This window comes from Pimephales promelas, chromosome 15, assembly GCF_988280905.1.
Source record: "Pimephales promelas chromosome 15, fPimPro1.hap1.1, whole genome shotgun sequence".
Lineage (NCBI taxonomy): Eukaryota > Metazoa > Chordata > Actinopteri > Cypriniformes > Leuciscidae > Pimephales > Pimephales promelas.
Window position 1 is genome coordinate 26904586 of NC_142783.1, and position 25610 is coordinate 26930195.

General features: G+C 39.0%; 1 protein-coding gene across 6 annotated transcripts in view; it reads right to left on the reverse strand.

Annotated features, from left to right (window-relative positions):
- Window positions 1–25610, reverse strand: part of prox1a (prospero homeobox 1a) — a 57114-nt gene that overhangs the window by 25156 nt on the left and 6348 nt on the right. Inside the window, exons 1-3 of one of the 6 annotated variants that reach the window (XM_089120450.1) lie at window positions 11747–11765; window positions 4649–6446; window positions 966–1071 (exon numbers count right to left, since the gene is read on the reverse strand). In XM_089120450.1, the coding sequence (XP_088976576.1) occupies window positions 966–1071; window positions 4649–6378 (1836 nt within the window). In that variant the 5' untranslated portion in view covers window positions 6379–6446; window positions 11747–11765. Of the gene's footprint in view, window positions 1–965; window positions 1072–4648; window positions 6447–8753; window positions 8859–8912; window positions 9137–9630; window positions 10167–10962; window positions 11059–11746; window positions 11766–25610 lie in introns of those variants that run through there. The other 5 variants (XM_089120449.1, XM_089120445.1, XM_089120444.1 and 2 more) reach the window with 5 other exon arrangements.

The following is a 25610-nucleotide window of genomic DNA, read 5'->3' on the forward strand; positions in this document are numbered from 1 at the left end:
AATTGTAATTGGGCCGTCTTTAATTTAAGGTTTTGATAAACTTTCTCTTTTGTGTCTTAAAATTGAGGTACAATTAGGAGAAGTTTCAAGGGTGTTTTCACTGAAATCAGAACAAAAAAAAACCTAAAAAAACAAAACAAATCTGCTTTCTCTGAATATTACCTTCAAAGTATTTTCGAGACATTAAACGATATGATTTCCTACTGAAGCATAAGCGCTAACAGCGAGCGATGAATGGCAGTGCGTACTCATGAGTATTAAGCTGCTGGCAGATTTAGATGGATGCAACAGAAGCATGTGTGTGAGGATGAGGTGGTCACCCTGGACCCAGCACAGGGGCAGCTGGGAGTGAGAGGACCCTGCTCTCCTCATTTAAATAATGTGGCCTGAATCTGTCACATTATTTCTCCTCCGTATGCTCCCTGTATGACGCATCAACAACAAATTAAGTTGTAAATAAAAGACAATTGGTGCCATTGTTTTGTTTGTGTTGTTGTGCTCCATTTTGTTTGTTGTCTCCCTCCTCCTCTCCATCCCCTCCCGCTTTCGCTTGTTCATTTCTGCCGAACCTCTAATTTTCTCAGCTCTTATCACCCTCTGCCTCCCACTTCCACAGATCAGTTGGGAATGGGAACTCTAGGAAATTATCGTCCGACAAGTTAACAGAGACAGAGAATAGTTGTTTGTGCTCGCTAACCAGCAGTGACGCGACAGAATAAAAGAAGTTTACAAAAAAAAAGGTACTCTCATGATCAGTTTTTTTTTTTTAAATGAAAGCGTAAGTGAGTAAAAGGGAAAGTGGGACTTGTGCTATGCCGTGTTGTTCTCTTCTAGGAGATTAAGGCCAGTTATTTTAATTGGGGGGTGGAGGGGTAGGGGGAGCTGGCCGTCTGTTTGGGACCCATCTGGACTAATGGGACAGTGCTACTTCACACGACATAGTTAACGGTCGACGGCGAGCTCACCTTCACGTCTGAGAAGAACATCTTCAGCATGTTGGAGCTGGGGTAGCGTGTGTAGAAGAACATCAGCTTGGCCTTCTTCAGATGGTTCGGAGAAAGCCCCTCTTGGATTTGAAATTTGAAGGTTAGGGAAAATATTTTAAAGTGTAGTCATCAAATAAAGACAATAAATCCCATTTAAGATGAGCATAATATTGAATAAATTAAAACAATAGATAAATATAATGCAAGTTCCTCAATAAAATCAGCTTCCCTTGTATATTTCATATTTACCACAAGACCAATAATTACACTGTAGCAAACCCTCCTTAATTATTTCAGTTTTCTGACGACTGCATATTAACACCTACAGAGTTCCAGTCAATGTAGCATTGCAAGTCAATAAACGTCTGCTTATCCCAATAAAAACGCTATTTATCTGGAGGTGGCACTGCCCTCTAGATTGGTAAACAGAGGGCAGCTGAGGGGGGTCCCAGGAGAGACCGTGGCTAACCAGAGCCATCTACCCATTACAATTAGCCCCAACCCCCAACCCTCCACCCTGAGCCTCCTGGCACGGCCCCCGCTCTGCCAGTTAGGCCGGCTTTAGCCACATCTGCGCTCCAGACTGGCCCAGCCATTTCCTCTGCAAATTAACGGCTTTATAATTTATCAAAAATGAAGATGCATGCGGGGCTAAATCAATGGGCCCCCACAAGGTCAATTAAGAGGCTCACCACTCTCTCCCCCCCCCTTCACTATAAAGCATGGCACCGTCATGGCAGCTCGCACTGAATACAGTATCTCACTGTGTCTGTTATGTAAAACACTAAGCGCTGGAACAGTCGCGACAATAAATGCTGCAACTTACAAAAGCAAAAGTAAGTGCATCTACATGCAAGAAACTAAAAACAATGGACTGTCTGCTATTTGCAATGTTGAGCCTCTCTAATAATAGTGTGTATGTAGATTGGTGTGTTCCTTCTGCCAAGAGAGGAGGAGAACCCTAGGTGACCTCCATTAGGCTGATAGGGAAGACCAAAAGAGCTTTACTCTCTTTCCTACCATCTGTCATAATGCATACAGCAAATAACAGCAGTGAATGACAGCGAGGGAGGGAGAGAGAGAGAGTTAAGCTGTCTTTTTCACAACAAGTCAAATTTTCCAAGGACCTAAAGGCTCATTTAAAAACCTAGAGAAGGGAAAAGCCCAGGCAGCGAGGCCGCTTCCCAAAAGTGCATCTTCATGAAATGGAGCGAATAATAGGCCGAGTCGTGAAATCGAGGGCTGGTAAACACCTTCATGGATTTTTTTGTTCAAGAGTTTAATCGCATTGAGAAGCTCTTTAATCTAATGGGCATCGCACATTAACAGCGGTGAGGAAGTTGAGCACTGAATCATTTGCAGTATTTACTGAGCGACCATCATATCGGTTCTTACTGCTCTGTCGCTGCTCTGTTAACAACATTCATAAATCCCAGGTATATCATTACTCAGTGCCATTAACATTCAAGACATCCACATTTAAACAAAACAAACAGCCGCAGATCTTGGGAACAATGTGTTGAGGATGACTCGACGGGGCTTGACTCACCGAACGCACATTTCCTACAAGTAGACCTGGCTTCCAAGAAAAATACAGCCGTTCCTAGGATACGCAAATATGCGAAATGACAAAATAGATCGAGTAAACACTGGCCCACTCAGTGTAAGACAAGCCGGGCCATAGTCAACATGAATGAAGGACATAATGCAAACATGAATATGAAGTATTTCAGGGGAGGAGAAAAATGGGGCAGCTGTGGTTTATAGCCAAATGAGACACTACATAAACAACGCCACCATAGATGCACTGCATCATCGGGCTTTTTTAGGTCTGGTTTTGTATTAAGCATGTTGCATGTAAGGGAGACAATAACTAGTGAAATGTGATCCAACAGCCAGGTGTAAGGAGAGAAAGGAAGGAAAAAGAACATAGGGATGCTAAATCCATAAATTAATGCTAGACATCTGTTCAGCAATATGAAAGATTAGAGCAACAAATGTACTACAGCTGAGACTTTAGCTCTTGCTTAGGAATAAAAGACTAGAAAGCGTTTTCAGATTGTCAGCTGAAAAAAAAAAATAGTACTTTGATGAAGTGCTTTGCGACACTCTTTTGACATATAAATGTATAAATCAGAAAGGACTCGAATTTTGTCATTCCACCAGCAGAGTGATTTTGAAATCGAGAAGGTCTTTTATTAAACCACTTTGGCAACCGAGTTTGAAAAGTGATCTGAGCGATGTCTTCATAGTGCACGTTTTCTTCGCTTCGCTTTAATTGATGAAACCTGATTCTGCGAGCAATAGCTGCATCAGCACTTGAGCATGGAGCTAACGCAACCATGAACCTCTGTCCTCGTCTAATATATTAGACATGCAAACTGGCTTCACCTGCCACCCACCCCCAGCCCCACCCCCAGCCCATTCTTACAACAGCCCTGTGCCAGAGCTGTTCGGTCTCTCTATATGCAAATGATGGGGGAAACTGAACAAGGCTATTTTTCTTGAGATGCAAAGAGAGCACGTGACAAGGAAGATCATGCTGCCCATGGCTGAAGATAATTGGCTGCTTGTTTCTTCTCAAATTTGAATGGAAATTCATATTTGATTAAACACCCTATTTTGCAAATATTGAGATGTTGTTGTTCAGGTCCCAACTGAGCAGGTGTGCAAGTATACTTACAGAAATAATAGACTCCCTCTGAGCTGAAGAGTGCACCCCTGCCTGGGATGCCGTTTCTCTTTGCATCGTTAGGATGAATTATTTAGCCAGTTAATTAAACAATATATGTAATTGAATTAATATTTCATTTGAAACGGCAAAAGTTACTGTTTGATTTAAAAAAAAACAAAAAACGTAGTGTTTGATTTTCTTAATTTAAAGCTTATCTAAGACCTAGTCGGCATTTGGCGAAAGGTTAAAAAGAGGGAAAGGCGTGAAAGAAAAGCAGCTACCTGCTAACACCTGTTCACACCGGATAAAAAAGAAAAGACCTACTGCCAGGCAACAGCTATCAGTGTACATTTACCTAAAGCAAGCTGGAGGTGTTCATAAGAAATAGGCTTTGTTGTTTCATGACACATATTATATGAAATTAATTTTTAAAATGACAAAGCTCAACAGTAGGGACGTTGTTCCTCATGTTGCTTTCACTTGACACTAAATGAGCTCAAATCCTCCTAAATGAAGTGCTCCTCCACTGACAGAGATCTTTTACCATCCTTCTAACACAACTTTCTAGGGCCTCTAAGCAAAGGATCCCACTTGTCCTTTTACTTCCTGGCTTTGAAATATGATTTGCTTTGAGCATTTATGTACAAAGTCTTGCATGCGCTGTGATGAAAGAGGGGGTTTTATTGTGAGTCTCCCTGTGATAGTGTGAGAACAGAGAAGATGGGAGGTATCTTAGCCACGGCGGGGCCTTTCAGCACTTCTCCATATAGCGCACACTTAAAAGGCTCCATCCACTGAGGTCTTTTTAATCTTCAGACTACTAGAGGAACACTGGTCTAGAATGTGCCGATTAATGGAGATTTATTGAAATTAAGTTTATGTCTTATAAAGGTTCTGTCTGGCATTCATATGCTATTTAAGCCACGCAATTACATAAACAAATACAAATACAACAATCAAAATATGCTTTTCTCTTTTTTGAAAGGATATTGTACTTCCTGAATATGGGGAGATGTCAGACATGTCCTGGAGGTCTCCGCACTCAGACTTGATGAGGGACAAGGACAAGCCTTCATTCCCTGGGTGTGTTGGTGACATGGAACGATGGTGGCTGAGGTGGTTGGACGACATCTTGGTCCGTAGGCTGGTGGTCTCTCTGGACAAATCCAGAGACTCGGGAGAAGACCTATCCTTTCCTGGGTAATGCCCTGTTGGGCCACCTAAGGGGCTCTGGAAAGGGTAGCCCATTAGAGGAAGGGGGAAAGGATGGCGGAAAGAGGGAGGACTAAAGCCCATTGCGGAAGATAATGGTGAGGGGTGCAGGGAATGGTGGTGGTGACTCCCGGGTGTGGGAAGAGACCCAGTCTGATCTGAAGAGTTCTTTCTCACTACCAAAGGCAGGGCCTCCGTTTGGTCATTCGAGTTGTGCACCTGCATGCTAGCAAAAGTGTCCAGGGGGTTAGGAATGATGACATCACCGAAACATTGCAAGCGCTGGTTGGCAGTATGGAAGTTTGGGTTTTCTCCATTGACTGCGAAACGATCAGGGGGCATCTGCAGGGGTGGGAAAACCTGAGGAACTGGGCGTGGAGGCTTGGCAAAGACCTTCACCACGGTGTCCACAACTTGGGACATTGCCGTATTGAGCTCTTGTTTTAGCGTCTCTGCTAGCTGTTTGCCTTCTGCGTGCATGGAGGTTGGTCCCTGGCTCTTTCCTCGTGACCCATCACGCTTGGGTTTGTCCCCCTCCGCCATCATGTTCTGCTCCCGAATAAGTGCGCGTGCTCGATCCAAGAAGTGCCCCGGGTCCAGGTCAGACATCTCGTTGTCGGAGCGATCTGGGACCGAGTCGTGGGCACGATTGTCCATGCCATCAGAACGCATGCTGTCTTCAGAGATGTTTCCATCTTCATCATTCTCAGAGTCAGTGCTGTCGTAAATCTGGTAGAACTTCTCTTGCAGTTGCCGGAGCTGCTTCTGCATGTCCTCCAGCTGTAGCTTCAGTTGCCGGCGCTCCTCGTGTTTCTGCTCTTTGCGGGCAGAGACGAGTTGCTGGAAACTCTGCTGCTGCTGCTGTGGCAGTTTCTGCTTGCGCTTGTTTTCCCGGTAGTTCTCACGGGGACTCGGGGGCTGGGCTGCCCCCTCACGCTCGTTATCACCAGCACGGAGCGTGACGCTTGGAGAATGGCTCATCCCACGGATGATGTTTTCCACCCGGGCTCGTTTGGCCCTAAGATGCTCATCTGTTAGCCTCTCCATTTCAAATTGGGTCATGGAGGGCCTGTTGAATGGTGAAAGGCACTCCTGAGGGCTGCCCCGCGAGGAGTTGCTGCAAGCATCCTCCTGCTGGATCTCTGAACCGGTGCTCGAGAGGCCACTTCCCTGGAAATTAGGCTCACTGCCTCCGTTTTTGGTCAAATTGTTTTTCAGGAGCTGGGAGATGATTGTTGCCCCCGGAAAGGGCATCATAGCGTCTTCGTAAGAGTTCGCCCTCTTCAACAGCTTGCGAAGCACGTTGGACTTCTCGCCGTCTGCGTGCTGCACCACTGAACACTCAACATCTTGATCGGAACCGTGGGGATTCATGGCACTAAAAAAGGTTGCTTTTGTGCGGGTAAAAACCACAGATGTTTGCCCAACAGTCCTCTTCACTCCTATGTCAACTCTTCGTCTCTTGGTTTGTCTGCTTAAGAGGGATGTGCTGTCATGGTCAGGCATCACTGGAACAGTTATTGTGCCATTTTTGAAAGCCTGTCAGCTGGGCACAGCTCGAGAACCCTGGGAACCTAGCCAAAAAGAAAGGACTGATGAATAATTTTCTTTATATGTCTCTAAGTTTCTTGTACCCAATCCTAAATGCAATTTGAAATAGCCTTAAAGAACAACACACAATGCAATGCTTGAAGTTGGTACAATATATTCAATAAAAATGGACAAAAGAGGTTAACGGCAAATAATATATAATTAGGGTCAGTTACAAAGTTTTAATAATCTCTCTCTCTCTCAAAAAATAAAATAAAAAAAATGTGTAAATCTGCCAGGAACAATTAAAAAAAAAAACATAGCCTACTGCTGTGTTTAGCCAGACATGTCCTGCCACTATTGTGCGCACATACATATAGCAAAGTTGCAGGCTTTATTCACTTTGGTAAGTTTTGTCAGTAAAACAGTTACAGACACTTAATATTATCTTTTGGAGATTAATATTATCTTTTGGAGATTAGCAGGCACTTATATCCCCCATCTAATTGAAAGAAAAAAATCCTAATACAACAAGTATAATACACCACATTAATTCAATTCTGGGTTTCCAAAACAATTGGTTTGTTGATGACCAAATGAATTTAAAGCAAACACTTTTTGTGGATAATGCAGTGTAATAAAGGCTAATTGCACGTTTTACAAGTTTGTTGACGGTTATTTAAGATCGCCAAAATTATTCATGTCGCTCAAATCAGATGATAAAAAGTTTGAGTTCTTCTTACATAATGAAAAAAGCAAATATGTTGCTTTGCTCATTAACGCATTGTAAATAGACAATTTCATCTCTCAGTCGCACTGAGCATGACTAAAGTGCACAGTTTGTTTAACAGATCATCAATAACGCGACAACTTCGTCTAAAATTTTACCCTAAAGAAAATAATAACTCTAATAATATAATACGGCCTTTTGACAACTCGTTTGCAAATATTTAGAATAAATACCTAATGCTGTGTGCCATGCACCATATAAGATGTCTAACTTTAATTAATTGTTCTTCAAGACGCACCGATTAACATAGTCAGAAGATTACATTTAAGATACAAAATAGAGCGGATACACCGCATTTGCTGTCACTAAATACAGACATCTGACAAGTCAAGACAACAAGGCAACAAAATCTGTTCGTTTTAGATGTATTTCACCTCATACGGCCACTGCGTCCTATGGGCACCTCTCCAAATATTTAAAGCTGTTCAACTTAAAGCCACACAAGTTGCGATAGAAAGAAAATACAACTAATTCAATTACAAATTTATGTGAACACACGATTCGGAAAACGCAGTTGCTGTGTTAATCAAAACATTTGTGTAAGTTTTTTGGAAATCGCAGTTTTGAACCATTAAGACCCAAGGACCCCCCACTCATTCTCTCAGCAAACCCAGAGACACCTAAAAAGGCTAGACTTGATAAGTAACACTGTAAAATAACGTTTTAGCAGAAACATTAACTAACATTATATATTGTAAAACATAGTTTGAGATAAGTTTATAATTAATGTTTTATATCTCCACAGAGTCCTGATTGAAAATTCTGCCTTATAGGAACAGAGTATGTACCTCACACCTAAATATTTAGCCTATAAATAGTTCATTTTGACACTAAACACCTAAAACAGACTTTACAGTTATATATAGGCCTACGTTCTCTCCTAAACTCTAAGCTGTGTTGTATCATTGCTTTCACGTCAGAAAACGATGATGATGATGAAGTAACGCGTCAAGCTGGAGTGCCAGTAAAAGTCAGAGGCTCCGTATAACCTTACGCTCTTAAAAATAAAGGTTAGTCAAGTGTTCTTTTTTAAAACCTTATAGTTTCAGCAAAAAGCCAACTTCTTATCAAGAACATTTTTTAAAGTTGTCAGTTTGGCTATTTGGAGATTTTTGAAAAAAAAAGTTCTTGATATTAGGCTACATTAGCCTATAGGTTCTTCAGTTCACTGTTGTCTCTCGGCTCTTTAAAGCAGTATAACGAGGCTTTCTAAACAACTTGAAAATAATAGCTTTTGTGAAACTTAAAAGATTCTCACATGACACCGCTGTCAGGAAACCCCTTTTTCTATCTGAAACCTTTAACTTACGAAATAACGTTAATTCAGCTATAGCGCATCTATGTAAAACACAAGGAAATTTGTTATTGGCATAAAAACAACATACGACTGAGAAAAAAATAAATGGAAATAAGGAATATACGCAAAATGTTAAAACTACATAAACCTCAGAAGAGATAGACTGTCCTATTGCGAAGAAGAAACGGCAAGTTCAGGCTGAAGGCAAATGTTTCGCGTCGCCTCTCCAAAGTAGCAATATTACAAGAGCGTATTTATACTTACTTTACGGAAAACATAGGGATGCAACCCTTCCAAAATGATGCAAATTTATGATAAAGTAAAAAAAAAAAATAGAAACCGAAGAGCGTGAAGGATACAGCGATACAGCGCATCAGTAGTAGAACAAAACTCAGCGCGAGCGCAAATGACAAGGTTACTTACTCTGAAGATGAGAGCGAATTGAGCTTCTTCACGATAGTGTAACAGAGAATACAGAGGGTTGTTCGCCCCGTGATGAATATTGTAATTTCTCGGGACAAGCGAGAGCGAAGAGAGTGAGATAGAGAAAGAGCTCTTGTGCGCCGCTCCTCTCTCTGCATGAAAACTGTGTGTCTCAGCGCACGCGGCCAGGAGGAGGCTGAGAGCGCGCGCTCGAACCAACAAGATTCACTTTAAGACGCGGCTGAAGGAAGCAGGAAGACGGCGCGTCATAATCATAGTGATGTAACGCTCGCACCTACCAATAAGAGCAGTCCGCTGGATTTAGAGGAATACAAAACAAGTGAAGTTGAAGACTCCGCTCAAGCAAAAACGAATGATACGGGAACCTTTGTGGGATATCTGTAAGGATATGCACTTTTTAAACAATATGTTCTCTTTGTGGATTTTGTTAAAATTATTTATTTACAAAATGAACAAAAGTTGTTTTTGCTGACTGAAATGTATATTTGTTTCCTTCAGTGTAGATGCACGCTCAGCATGATGCATTTGAAATATAAATCGCACCAATGCGCACTAAGTGCACTTGCAACGCAACTTACTTTTTATCCAGAAAAGTAAATACAGTTAATTTGTCGAATGATTCATATTTATATTATATCATCATGTAATTCATAAATGCGAATTTCATCACCATGTTTAAAAATAGGACAAAACTCACAACATTCATGAAATGTAGTATGCAGGCCCCGAGAAGTGACCGCTGCCTCGACCTCGTGCGTGCCTGGGTTCGTGAAAATAGTTTTGCTTGCCAAGGTTGTCTTTGAGCTATGGGCTTCTTCTACTTAAGACCTTGCTCTTTAGATCCCTCCTCCTAGCCTCCACAGTCAACAGATGAAGGAATATGCTGAAGCTTTGACGTGTTCTTATTAACTGTTATTTGAATACGGTTGAATAGTCTCTTTCTTGCATAGAGGAATCCGTAAGATTATCCCCAAAAAACGCACGGGAGGTTCTGATTGTAAAATGAGCCACATATCCATCATGCGTGCTTTTATGATCAGTCGGTAAAGTTTAAAACACAACCAAATGGATATTCTATTCTATATGAATAGAATAGAACAGAATAGAATAGTGTTGTCTTTCCTGCGACGGTTCTTTAGGTTTGATTTATGCACAGATAAAGTGCACATAAATGTGCAGCACATGTGTAGTACATTATCAATTAACTTGCATTTATATCTGTCTTGCTCATAAATTTGAACCACCACGCTAAAATAAAGTTCCGCGTTGTGGAAAGGGAAAAAACAGGATTATTTGGACACATTATTTAGAGAGCCATTAGCCAATCAAATGTTGATTTCTCACCATCCTATCAGGTGCTTCAGCATGTAAGCAGATTTCTCAAAGCCTTAACCTACTTTTCTGTTGTCGCTGTTCCTGCTCATTGTTGAAATTAAAAAGTGTATTCAGAACGTAGCATATTACTCATTTTCCGCGATACATGTGAAAGTTTTTCCCCTTTTTGTGCTTTAAAGCCACTGCCTCTTGTGTTCTTATAGCAGCTCATTTGAACGAAATGTGATGTGAGTGACCCTGTTTCGTGAGTAATGATTAAAATATCTTTATTGATACCAAAAAATTAATAAAAAAATTGTACTAGTATATTTACCTACATGTAAAATAGCTAAATCAATCAGTCAATGTGATTTGGTATTCTTTAAGAAAAAAAAAAAAGAAGCAAATTTCAGTGGTCTCATTCATTCCAAAGCATGTTTGTGCTGTCAAAGCAAATGACAGCAGCGCAGCTATTTGACCTATTAATGGGATTATTTACTGTAACTCTGTTGATCAAAATTCTTTTATGAATTTGGATTAGAAAAGCCAATCTGCAAATGCATTCAAAACAAACTTTTTAACTTCTGTTATTATTATTACATTCATTATAATATTTAACATTATTATTATTTTCGATTATTATCTACAAATGATTTTATATAAACGTGGTTACAATCTTATATTTTTAATAACATGCATCCCTCGAGATTTTTACCTGATGGTGAGTGTTTTCCCCCCCGACAGTGTTCCTCCTTCAACACGTACAATCATTGACTAGATGAAGTGTTTTTTTATTATTATTCATAACTAACTAAATAAAAAACACGTTTCTTCAAGTTTAGAATAGGATTCACTTTCACAGCAACAAGCCCCTTTCTTTTCCTTAAACGAGGACAAAAGGAAAGGCGTGTTGTTCAGTCCTGTTTCCATGTCGCAAGCAAATGTTATTGTGAGTGAATAAACGACTGGGAAGGCAGGATTTTTGCTGCAATGAATTTCTTTTCCAAAACAGGTGTTCCAACTTATTTTGTTAGCATCTTTCCCCAAAGGCACGCTCGGAGTGCGAGCTTAGTGGAAAAATACATGACAACATTAAAGCAATAGTGTTTGGAGAAGGAAAACGCCTCTTAGGTGTAGAGGAAACCTGTTTATTAACACCGCCACCTCTGATCTCTCTGTCACCTTTCTGCTGGACACTCAGTCACTTAATGTCTTAGACTCGCCTGTATTTCGTGAGGGATAACGGCTATCACTTAAATATCATATCGAATATCATAGGCTAATATATATTAGCTAGATGACGTGCGGAAACGGATTGATTACATTTTACGCGACAATTCAGTTGTCAATGCCTTAGCCAAGTCCGGACAATTGTTGCTTTTAACTGTTAGAAGAATACTTTAACAAATAGACTACAAAAAATAAACGAAACTTTATCTCAACAAAATGATTACACCGGTTTATCGACGGCGCGTCTATTTGAAAAGACAAGTGCTCACCTGCTCTCCCACAGTCCTTTTTTCCACTCAGCCCATAAAGTCGACGAGAAAATAAGGATTTAAAGATATTCGACATATATCAATAATTTTAGATTTAGAATTTAGATTATTAGCGCATATTATTATGTATTTGTGAGGGAACACGAGTTGAATTCCGATAGGCTAGTCTACTGGAACTTTATTTGCTTTCTGCGTCTGAGAGTTTCAGTATTTATTCTCCAGAACAGCTGCAGTTAGGCAGCAATAGCTAGTTAGCCTACTTCTCTGTTTGTACAGACTCTGTCCACTGTGCGAATTATTTAACGACTTTCAGTAGAGTGACATCTTTAAATCCATTTCAGTCATCTCAGTCGGTTCGGTTGAAGTTTGTCTGGCACATTCCGAACGGTCTTTTGGCGCCCCTAGCGCAGATAACCATCTTAAAGATCGACCTACTCGATTATTGTAATATAATTGCTATTAAATAAATAAATAAATAGACAAAATAAATAAATAAATAAATACACGAATAAATAAATAAATAAATAAATAACAAGATGAACGGTAAATACGTGGGTTTGTTGATGTAGCAGCCTACACCTCGAAACTGACACCGATCGAATATCTGTTGCTATGGTGACAACCTTACCTAATGGCGATTTCTGTTCGCAAGGGTTCACATTTAACGCACTCTTATGATACGTTGCTTAAAAACTCTGATAAAACTCATAAAAACACTGATATATGTAAAAACAATACGTTTTGTTTTGACTTCCTGAATACGCCCCCCTCCCTCCCCCTCATTTCGCCCCCCCCCCCCGCGTCTGTCTAGTAGGCCTAATAGAGTTCGAATTATCCCAGTAATGTAAAACCGAGTGAGATTTGAGACTCTATTTGTTTAGGTAATTATTATTACATAGGGGCTATTATTATGAATGTGGGCTAATTATAGGCCACCAAGTAGCCTATAGGTCACTGCTTTTTTAAAAATATAGAAATGAGTCTAGCTCCACATGACTTTATTATTTGTTTTTTAAGGAGATATATTTCAATTGTATTATACACATAAGTGCAGTGGAAACACTATTTTATGAGAATCTTAAACTAACTTTCTTTTTTTTTTTTTTTTGGCAACATGGCACTTTTGTGAGTAGTGAGTAGAAACACAGCTGACACAGAGGTGGATTTCTATTTTATTTAATGTGTTTTGCCCAGGATAAATTTTGGCTAAAGATGTAGGCTATCAGTTATTCATAGTAAGCTGCTGCGGTTTGCATAACTGACTGAGAGAGGGTTTGTGTAACTTTAATCCATCCCGCAGTTAGAACATACATTTATTCAAAGGACCAAAGTTGATGGCCCAAATAAATTAGCAATTCAGATGCAATATCAACAAACAAGGCAAAAAAAAAAAAAAAAAAGAGAGAAAGAAATCAACTCGGCTTCATATGTCACTTCTGTGGATTACAGATGTCCTGGGGGCTAGTGGTAAAAAGAGGATCAGTGGGATAGACTGCCAACAGATAAACAGGATCTAATGCTGTGTGGACACTGACGTTGCCCTTTCATGCTGATCTATGACCCGCTACCTGAACCCTATGTGAGACCCCACTGGAGAAGCTGCTCTCAAATGAATGTTAACGCACAAACAAAAGTCCTTGAGTAAAGTGTATCTGCTCTGCAGCACATTTTGTATTACAGTATGTTAACAACTATTACATATGTGCTGATATGACAGAAATATTTGTTTCTTTGTCTCTAGTTGTAAAGCATAATTGAAGTATTAGTCTTGTTCCATAATATTCGGTCACGTCTCTGAGCATAATATCCTCCACCTAACTAATCACGCTAAAATTGAAAGGCCATATGAGGTAAAGAGAATAGAAGGAGAGAGATGTAATAAGACTAGATTAGGGGTGGCAGCACACAAGAATAGATATAAAAAGGGGAATATTACTGCACTGTAGATGCTGTTGTGCACAAATTCAGTCAGCTTCCAGGGGCCATCAAGATTCAGGGAGTAGCTATTATTCTACACATTAGCGCGGGCTAGCTAAAAGCTCTTATGCTTGAAGGGGTCTTGGAGGTCTTCAGGAAAAAGGATGTGGCACTAAGAGTGGGCAGTGTTTAAGAGACCCCTGGTACTCTGCGAAAATGGGAGGCTCTCGATGTGACAATGTGACATGCTGGATTCATTTGTAAGACTGTAGGAGCAGGGAATCGAATGCGGTATTGGGACATGGAAATTATGTTACGTCATGTAACCATTACCGTCACGTTGAAAAATAAGGAGGGAAAACAAAAGAACAGGCTGCAACGGAAAATAATGGCTGTAGAACATTTAAGGTGTTTTAAGTGTGCCTGGGGCGCAATGACATGAGATTAAAGTTTAGGACTCTTATGGGACTGATGAAGCCCAGTCTGTGCTATCAGATATACCGGCTTAATTCCACACGATTATACCTACTGTTTACCAAAACTGTCCCTGGTAAACACTAACAATCAATGCTGTTTGGTGCCATGGACGGAGCGAAGCCTTAAAGCAAACACGTTCTGTTGAAAGGTCACTTTCTACAGCAGCAAAAAGTGACGGTAGGACTGAAAGAAAGAAAGAGATCTTTATTAAATTGGCCATTTGTATATTAAAAATCGGATACCAAACCATATGCTCCGTCCCGCTGCACTTTCTGCATGGGTATTAAACAAATCTATAGATCATAAATCTCAGTTTGTGTCCGCAAATACAAACAGCAGTTAAACCCCTTTAAAAGTCATTTTCAAATGACATCACTTTTACAATATTATTATATACTCCATCCGTTCCCCTCCCCATATCCACCGCAAAAACCAAATTCTCTTTTTCTGTTCGTCTCATGGCACGCAAAACAATTTAGGAAGACTTGACGATTCATTTGTGCAACCTTCAAAAACAATCCAATCTTTTAACCAGTCGCTTATTCCGTAGTGACCATATGTGTTTATTCATTTCTCTGTTGTGTTTTTTCCCCCCTTAAATTCACTGCCGAGGTCTTAAACTTAACACGTAATTACACAATCGCGAGCCCTGCCTGTGATAAGCTTTTGAATGAATGAGTAGCCACTGAGACTAAATTGCTCTCGCTCTCCTGCTCCCTCCTGTCGCGTCTGGCCGTTAGGTCAGGGTTTGAGGCGAGTTGGCAGTGCGGAGAGGACCAGGCCTGGCCCCGTGCCTCAGTGCCTGCGGGACCCTACCCAGACTGCCACGGCCCCTCTGGCCTTCAGAATGAATAGAGGTCTTCAGACACCAGTGCACTGAACTGAGGCAGCCTTTTCAGCAAACAATCCTATCTGCTTCCTCTCCACTCCAGTCCTCCTGCAACTTCACTGAACTCGTCCAGTTTGTCAGGGGGGGCTTGTTTTTATTGTTTTATTTCCATGTTTCCACTTTGTGAAGAAAAAAGAGTCAGAATGCTGGAAATGGCCCCGGAAAAAAATATATACTGAAGGGAGAGGTCCAATTGAAAGGGTTGTTGCATCATGGTGTTAGCCTTGATGAAATTGTCAGTTCGTGTGCTAATGCATCTAAATACACGTTCTTGCTATTTAACAAGAAAATTTGCTTAAAAAAGAAAAGAAAAAACTTTTTTTTTTCAATCTGATCTGTTGATATATATGATTTTTAATTAGTTTTTTTTTTTGCTGGTTAAACAACACTAATGGCCTTTAGAATTATGTGTGGCCACGTTTTTATAACTAGAGTCTGCTAAAGAAGTACTGTTCACATGAGCATCATCAAGCACCAAGAGGCCGTTCAAATTATGCCACGACATATTATTCTGAGTTGTGAACACTTCAATAGCAAAAATGGACGAGAGAGATACAGAGAATGAATAATCATAAAAACAATAGACAATTAGTGTTCATCCTCTTTCTTTTGATCAAATTGCTGAACACATTAATCGCTACTGAGACAGTCCTTAGGATTTTTTTCCTCCTATGAAAACGGGGATAAGGGATTAATTCGAATGTCGAAAAAGTAGGCCAGTCATGGGCTCTACAGCAGTGCACTTAATGAAAATCAATTAGGATTATCCTAATATAGGATTCCCTCACTGGCATAACAATACACTTTGCCTCTTTCTTCCGATAAGCATGTAAGGAAAAGCCTTAGGCTGTTTGGACGGTAACAAGGATATTACGCTGACATAATTTAGTGAAAATAAGTATATAATCACTAATTAGGGTTCTGCTCGCTCTAGCTGAATGAAATTTGTCTTGAAGGAGGACATGATACTGTACTTACTGTATGGTTAATGTCTGATCATGTTAATGCACTTAATACTAATGTCAATAGACTATTTCTGAACCTGGATCAAATAATGCACTGTTCAAATTGACTCAAGCAGTAATCTGGTTGATTAGGGGTGGAGCTACATCAGGTCACGCCTGTAAGCAACACTATTTGCAGAAAATGAGAATTGTGCCCATTTGATGAAGGTTTAAAAAGGTATGCGATCATTCTCGTTGGAGTTCAACCTTTAAACGAATAAGAAAATGCTAGGCGTAGACATTCATCACAAAAAACACGCCTTATTGTATTCATAGTGTATTGAATGGTGTCGTACTGAAATTTGGACAAATCAAAAGTTAGATCACAAAATAATTTTATTATTAAAATGATAGATCAGTTTCACGTGCCTTCAAAATGTCCAATAGTCAAAGGGAAAACAAGGGAATCATTTAGCTGCAAGGTTTCCAGGTTTTGCTCAGAGCGTATTGCTTTTATTCGGGTCATTTTCCATGGCTTGGTAAAACGGAGTGGGGTTTTTTTTTGGCCACCCATCCACCATATTAAGCACCCCACCTGCTGATGATTACCCATAAACACTTCTTTCTGCTGAGATGTACCTGGCAATTAGTCTTTGAAATGCCCCATGCTTGATTTACCTCAGCAGTACAGGTGAATGGCGATGCACTCAAACTGCTCGACCTCTCGTGGTGCTTTGCGGTTTGTTTACAAGCTTTTTTTTGGCGCTGAAAAAAAAAAAAAAAACACAGTGTACAGGGATGCTTATAATTATTCCCCCAGAAGATTTGCTTTCATAATTACAATGCGATACTGACATTTGGATACTGACAATTGTCTGCTCAGAGCTGCCACGCAAAATAAATACGTGTTATTATAGTTTGTAATATGGCCTGCGTCATAGATGTATAAGAAAAAAAATGACAGTGCAGCTCTTCAAAGCATTGCTAGTTCCAAAACATCAGTGAAACAGGATAAAACCATGTGGTCTTTTGCTGAACACTGGTGCGGACATGCACAGAAAGCAGGGCATGTGGCTGGTGTACAGTGGCAACAGGTATTGTTGTTTCTGAATGGAATCTGTGTTAGTAGGCCTGACTGACTGATTCCACTTTCTAAATAGAATTTAAAGAAAATTTCATTAAATTTCGTTAAATTTAGGAGAAAAGAAAAACCTGGCGGCTTTGATTGACCGAAATGCACTGTAAAAAAATTACTGTGAATGCTTCCAGTTTTACAGGATGCCTGTATAATTTACAATGTATATTTTTAAATTGATATAGACTTTACCTATATCAAAAAGTACCAATGACCACCACAATAATACAGGTGCCACATAGAAAGCCAAATGATGAATCACTTCATAAAAGATGGTCTATATTCGTAAAGACGTTGCATGCAAGCAGTTCTTATTATTTCTATAAAGCAGTGGTTCTCAAAGTGGTAAAGGAGTTGAATACAATGAATTTATTGTTTATTAATTGATTAATAACCCTAACAGTTATAATTACTGACAGTTAATGTTTGGTCCAACCAAACTTTTGGATTATTGTACAGTGACAATATTCTCTAATAACAGTATCATAGCATTAAGGCCCTGTTTACACGAGAACACTCGCGGGTGAAAACGTAAAAATATTTTATCAGATGTGCCTTTCGTTAACACGGCGACGACGTTTTTGAGGCATAAAAACGCAAAAAAGTGAAACCACCCTCCAGAGTGGAAATCTTAAAAACGCTCGACCGCCGCGTTCCCGTTTAAAGGGTAAAAACGCAAAAGTCTGCTTGACAGTGAAGGTTGTACGCAGGCGCGTGGACTTGGTGTTGTTGTAGTATACACTCCTATCAGCCTGCAGTGCATACTACATTGAATTTCACACACTTTTGCATCACCATTTGCACGCGGATTTCCCACCCAAAACGCTCGTCTAAACGCAGAATAAAAAGAGATAACGCAACGCCACTTTTGCGGTTTCTCTTCAGAAAGAGTAAACATAGTTTAAAAACTGAGAATTAAAACGAATACGATATCTGCATATTAGAATTGATTCACATTGATCATGTTTTATGTGTATACATATGTTATGGGTGAATAAACTCTCTGACAGTGCCATATGGGTTTTTATGTGATGTCATTTTTATTAAAACAATATATAAAACACACATGTCTGTATTAAAGAAAAAATGATTGATAAACACACGTAAATGTAATTAAATAACAAGTACTTCGGTTGTCTTGTTCATTATATTTATTTTCATATAAAAGCAACAGAACTTAAATTACATCCATTTTATTAGCAACACCGTGCACAAGCGTGAATTCCGTGAAACCCGCGATATCAGGCTTTGATCTCACAGGTGTATGATCCACTGTGAGAAGCGAGATATGTCCGGCTAGCCTGCGCTTTTTTTACTCCTCCTCTCACTGCAGCCGCCTCGCATACATTTCAGGAGAGGCAAGGCACATCTCAAACAAGCCTATTAAAATGACTGAAACGCGGATCATGCGACTATTCACCAACACTGGGCATGCGCATGCCGGTGTAAACAGTGGCTGACGAATCAGGGAAGGACACGTCATGACTGATAACACCCAATCATAGAGCCGATCGTGAGCGTCTGCGTCATCGTTTCTAAAGTTCTTAAGTTCAGTCTTCACTAAAACGCCGCCCTCCGGAGATGCAAAACGGAGCTGCAGCGTTTCTAAACTTCTTTCCGTTTTAGTCTGGACGGGAGGTGCAAACGTAGCAAAAGGTCTTCGTTTTTAAACGAAAATGCAGTAGTGTGGACGGGGCCTAAGACAGGCACAGTTGGTAAATCTGAGTCTTCCAGTGAGAGGTGATAATGGATGATGAAGAGCGAGAGGGGGAGAAATTAAGCATGTGTTGTTCCTTATGTTAAGGTGATGTGTTGTTCTGCTCATTACCAATGTTTGACCATATGACACGCATCATCTGAGAGTAATGCATTATCCATGAGCTCAGCCTCTCCAAGGAGCCAATCGACTTTCTCAACCTGCTCCTTCTGGAGAAAAACAAACAACAGGTGCATGTACCCGTGTCCTCCTCTCTTTCATGTCTTATTCTGTGCGAGGAGCCGCATTGTTGCAGCAAATTTTCAGAAAATATATGTATTTTTGACATGCTTTCAATTGCTCATTACTTATCGTTTGACTATTAGCCTTTTATCCTTTTATCTGAAGCGCAACTACTTGATCTTAATACATTTCCTTCCCCCTCCATTTCCGTACACCTGATTTATGGACTTGCAGACATGAATTTTGCTCAGGTATAAACGGAGACCCCCAAGCCATAAAGCTGCATCCTTCGTTAAAGCTCTCAAAGACTTCCTAAAGGGAAAGAGTGGTCATTTTTTGCTATAAATCATTGCAGCACATGAGTGGAGGGCAGTGCGCACCTTGTCCGTACACCACCGTGAAGCGTTAAGTAAATCATAACATCCTGCATATTGTGTGTCAGAGCCAGTAGAGGTCACTTCCGTTCGTCTGAGCGCATGAGCACGTGTCTAAGTCTTCAAACGGGTCTGTCCACTTAAGCCATTTTGAGGAAGAGCTTTTTTTTCTCTCTCTTAGTGACTACTTCCTGTCTGAAGGGCTAAATAGGGGAAGTGGTCATTTAACAGATAGATGGGCCTCTCAATGTCTAATTTTGCAGTGCTTTGTCTGGTGCAGCATTGGTACCTGGGGACCAATTTTGGCCTGAAAAATAGTCCCTGCAGGCAAGTCTTGTGTTTTTGGAACAGAAAATGTGTGAAGACTCCCTAATTACTACAGTATGCTCTGATGCCTTATTCTGTGCGTAAAGAGGCATTGCAATTCTACTCAAGTTTTTTGATGGTTGAAAGTCAAAAGTCACTGCGAGCGGTGTTTAACTTTATAAAGTTTCATGAACCAGAACACTTTAATCAAAGTGTTTGATATCTTTTATTATAAGGTATCAAGGCTAAGGTTTTTATAAATATATTTATTTAAAAAATAGTGCAACCAAATGAGGTTTGTGTTTGCCAAATTGACATAAAAATGAAAGGTGCGATAGTATTTTCTTCCCTGTTATGAGTTATAAATGTCTTAAACAAGAAAAATATGAAGGTTTTGTCCATCCGGAATTGATACGTCATTCGTTGGATCATTGTGGTTTGCTATTGCTGTGATCTCATATGATTGACCAGTAAACACGTCAGCGTGTATAATAAATATAATTAATTCTAAAGTACGCTGTAAAAATGTCACTGTCTTCTTTTTTTAAGTACAATAGTTAAGTAATTTCAACTTAAATTAGGTTTAATTAACTTTTAATAGAATTTTTTTTTTAATCTTGTATAACTCGGAAAAAAAAGTTAAAATTAATGTAATGTAAAACATGTCGGCATAACTTATTGAACATAATATTTCACTGTGGCAAGATTATGGTGACCCACTAATGACTCAAGCATTATCAAATCCTTCAGCATGATAACTAATGAGAAAACTAGTAGCTTTTTAAGGTTTTTGTAAGGTTTTGGATATTAATGACTCAAGTGTTACAACATCCTTGTAAAGGAATTACTATATATTTATATCAGTATTCTAAAGCGAAGATCATGGTAATGACTCCAGTGTTACCAAATCCATCAGAAGAAATTAAGGTCATACTTTAGTTTACGGTCCAATTCTCTCAACTAGTTGCTCATTAGAATGCATATTACTAAGATATCGGCTGCTCATATAAAGCTCATATTAATGCCTTTTTCAGAATGACCATATTCTACATCCCTTAATCCTAATTTAACAAGTACCTAACTAACTATTGATAAGCAGTAATTAGGAGATTATTGGATCATTAGCAATTCCCTTAGAAGGATGTAGCGACACTTAAGTGATTACTAGTGGAATACCATGATCTTCACTTCAGAATTAATTATACATTATGCATAATTCACATTAATAATGAACCTGTAATAATCAATACTGTTCCCCTTAGTTCTTTGGGGGGAACAGTATTGATTAGCTAATTGTGATCTACTGCATTCTATGAGTGCTATTACTTACTAATGTGTTAATCAGAGTTTCCTGTTAGCTGTTAATATTGTGTTACTTATTTGTTCAGTTATTTATTAATTATGGAACAGTGTTCTAAAGTGTTACTGAATTGTGATTTAATAGACCTATTAAGGCTAATATGATTGTAGGCTATTTATGTCATTTATTTTCAAAATGATCTTGTTTTTTGAGCCTGTTCTCATCCTTTGGTGTCATATAGGTGACGCCATATGACATTTCATCAAAATACTACGTACATGGCGTCCTAAGGCGTCATATAGGTGACTGGCATCCATTACCGTCAATATAAGACGCAGACCCTACCCCAGACCTAAACCTACCCATAACAGTGCATGTTATATTGACGCTAAAGGGTGCCATGTGCGTAGTATTTCGACGAAATGTCATATGGCGTCACCTTTATGACGCCAAAGGATGAGATTGTGTTGGGTTTTTTTATGTCTTTGTAATAAGTACAAACAGAATAATTAATGAAAGCATCCAGTCTTTTTAAAAACAAAGCTCACAGCATACTTTCACAGCAGCTAATTGGTAAAAAATGAAATGCAAGAGGAAAAGTGTCCCCAGCTGTAGGACACAACTAACTTGAGAAATAATATAAAAAGACATTCTTTAGTTCCGAGTAGATCAAACTTTCCAGAGAGCGAGAATGATTTCACATTGTCCCCAAAGAGGAGATTTTCCCTTGATCCTTAACTATGGGTTGAGGACAGTCACTTATGTATGAAGTTGTGACAAGCCATAATCCCTGGTGATCATATCTCATAAAATAGAACAGAGAGAAGAGGAATCAGTTTGGAGCATTGGCCCATCTGCCACAATCACCCCACTCCAAATGACTTGGCATCAGCGTTCCCTTTCAGCTCACAAAGACACAGACGTGCCCGATATCTTGACCCACTTCATCGGTTTGGCCTCTGTGAGGATGTCAGCTGAAACGCACCAAAGAATCGATCGCTGTTTGATTAAGGAGAGCCCGTTTTTTTGTGGCATACTTTGTTTTAAGATTCTGTGGAGAGGATGCAAGTAGAACGAACAGAGGACAGGAAGGATGTTAAAGGGGATTATGTATGTGTGGCATAATGGGCTGGCTTACTCAAACAGACACTAGCTTCTTTGGATTCAGTCAGTCATGTATAATGGGGATGACACACAGTTTATTTTGGATGATGAGGTAATTTCGAGTGGTGGCTTAAGAAAAGAACTGATAGATTGTGTAGTGATAACCTTTTTGTTCATCCTATTATGGGGAAGTGTTGGTGTGTAAACAGAGGAAGAACCGTGTGTCTTCCTATTATCGTCAACGGGCCATAAAATGTTATGTCATGAGAAAATAAAAGAATGAAGAATTTAACTATAAAAGAACACGGTAATCTTTCTTTTTTCTTTGCGCCTAGGCCTTACTCGGTTCATTTGAACCTTTCGGAACTGAAAACATTTCATTATATATTGCAATATTTGGATGACCTCCCGAGCCTGACAACAAATTTCACCATGCATATTTGTGTGGTTAAGCACAAGCTAGTTTTAATAGTCATGATGTTTTGATATAATAAGTAAACATCTGTCACATCAGAATCATTAAATGACACCGGGGAGCCTCGGTGCATATGCCTCACATAATGCATTTAAATGAAACAACAAACATGCCTTACATAATGTATTTTCAAGTCTCATATTGCATGCGATTTGTTGCTTCTTTCAGAAAAAAAAAATCTTTCTGTTCTGTGATTAAATGTGCATGACAAGATGAATTTAAGATCTGTTATATTATAATTAGTATTAGGAATATTATTTAAATCAATAAATTAAATGTATGTCAAACATTTTAAAGTGTGATGCTTGATTTTGTCCAAAATGCATTCCTAGTGCATTATTCACGCAGCATATATTTTTCAACCAAACGTAAAGACGATGTTTAACGTAATAATATTTTTATGAAAATCTGTGTCAAGGATGCAAAGGATCTCTTGAGCTGAGCCAAAATGTTGCTCCTCAGCAAAGTAAATGGATTGTGCCAAAAAGTGTCAATTATTTTTAAAAGGCCCAAAAAGCCTCCACAATGGTCCACTTAATGTATGTGAACTACACTTAGCAGGTGTCCTTTTTGTTTCAAACAGTTGCCTTGTTTCATGTGAGATTGAACGGTTGGAGTGGTTTAGAGTATCTTTCCCAACCATTAGTCATGGCTATAACTCATTAAAACAAATACTTGATTCTTCACCTTTAAACCCATTCTTGTTAAAATAGATGGAATAACTGAGGAGATTCAGTCATCCAGCAAGAGTCCGCAGTGGGAGGAAGAGACCGGTGACCATTTCTGAGAATTAGCTGGATTGCTTCCTCTTTTGCATCGTATCTATTGTCTAAAGGAGAAATATGGTTTGTAAAAGCAACACACAAACGTATTGAAAAGATTTGTCGGAACAATGAAAGTTGTAGTTGTAGACGCTGTTGTGTTTCGAAGGCAGTAAACACTTCCATCAGACTAATCTCTCACAGCAGACTGACTGAAAGTGCTATGTTATCCTCATTCCTCATTTTGCTTTATGAAAGTACATTATAAATACAGTTTAAGGGTCAAGTGGGTAATATATGGTCATAGACCCTTGGAATGGACTTTCTCCTGGACAATAGAGATATCCCATTTCCCATACTTATACCAGGATGTCTGTACACACCAGTGACTCACAATATACATGCATAATGTTTTTTTTTGTTTTTTTTTTTCATAAAACGATAATCACTCAAATCCTGATTTTCAATCCCTTGGCTCAAGCTGACAGTTTAAATAAAATCACTCCAATCCCACGGGTAGGAGAAATGAAAAGGACAAGGATTAAAAATGGTCAGACCTCTTTCTTCTCTCCTACTCTCCCCTTGCTCTGGATTGGATCACGGCCCTTCTGTGTGTGCAGCTTAAGAGCAGACGGTGAGCTTTCACTTTTTTTTTTTTTTTTTTTTTTTTGTGGAGCAGGAATGGGCTTACAGTATTTACTGAAGGACTGGGGGGGAGTGTGTGCAACATGGAGCCTTAATTCCATAATCCCACATCATTATGGTTAATAGGAGACGGGCCTACAGGAAACAAGAGCACGGAAATATTTTCAGACGCGTTCGAAATGTGGTATGGCAGTTGATTTAATATCCTATACATTAAGAGAAATTAATATAGTGGAACGCTGAGGGCAACGAAACAGTGAGGTGCAAAAACGCAGAACATGATTTTTTTTAAACATATTTTAATATCAATAAAGAAATAAAAGGGCTTGCATTACAGTGATTTTAAAATGGGAAATGGTGATAAAAGAGTATATATATATATACACATATATATAGTAATAAACAAATCAATAACAATTATTTTAATTAGAAAATAGTATTAAATATGAAAAATATTATTAATAAACATTTTATTACAACTATCGATCTAGACTAATTATAATAAATACTATTAATATATGCAATTAATGACTAATATAGTAAAAATAATAATTATTTTTACTTTTTATTAATAATTTTATTTTTTAATTTTACTTTTATATATATATCTATTATTAGTATTATTGTAATGGTTGGCCGTGTGCAGTTGCTTATAAACTCAATGCATTAATATATTATGGGTAACAGGTGTGTATTTATGATCATTTTTACAGCACTGCTCAGCATTAGAGCTGTAACTAAAGTATTAAAATACTAAAAATGTCACAAGCACAAGTAAAGCGGTTCACTTATTCCAAGCTCATCTTCAGAAAACAGTATTTGTTTATTTATTCTGTTATAGCAGATCAGTCTAATTAAAAAACGTTATCCATAATCTCCAAGCCTTATTTACATTTTATAAATAGAGCATTGTCTTAAAGCACTGCCCTCATCAAGATACAATTTAAAACAGCTAAGTCCTTAAGACATGGTATAATTACAGTAAAGGTTAATTAAATGCTTTGCATACTTTAATAATAGACTTTGTGAGAGCTGAATTAGCACTTAAGTAAACTGCCTGATTTTAAGTCACCAACAAACCAATTTTATTTTGTAAACCAATGTGCAAAACCTATATCAAGAAGTTTGAGGCTATGAGCAGATAATCCAGGGAAGTAGAAGTAAATGTGCACTTTATAGATTTCCTTCATCGTGGTATGATTTGTGTTAAAAAGGTCAAGGATTAGGGTTAGGGTCCCATGTGTGGGGGGGTCCCAATCTTAGAGACATCTGTCACAATTTGCAACTTCTATGCTTTTTTTTCATAAGCTGTTGATTTCTTGCATGACTGCCCAAGAACTATGATGTTAAAATGTAGCCTACATTGCACAGGGCCACCCCTTATGAGACAAGTAATCTTCCCCCTCCCTCTCCTCTTAATGTGAACTTTATCATGGTTGTATGTTGTGGCAAAATCCCTTTCATCGCATCCCCAGATTAAAGCATTATTCAATTTATAGATAATTCAGTAAAACAATGAAAAAGCCCCTTAAACACAGTGGGTGCTTCAGGAACTAGGCCTGTCGCTTGTGAAACTTTCCCAGGACAGTCTCCCAGGA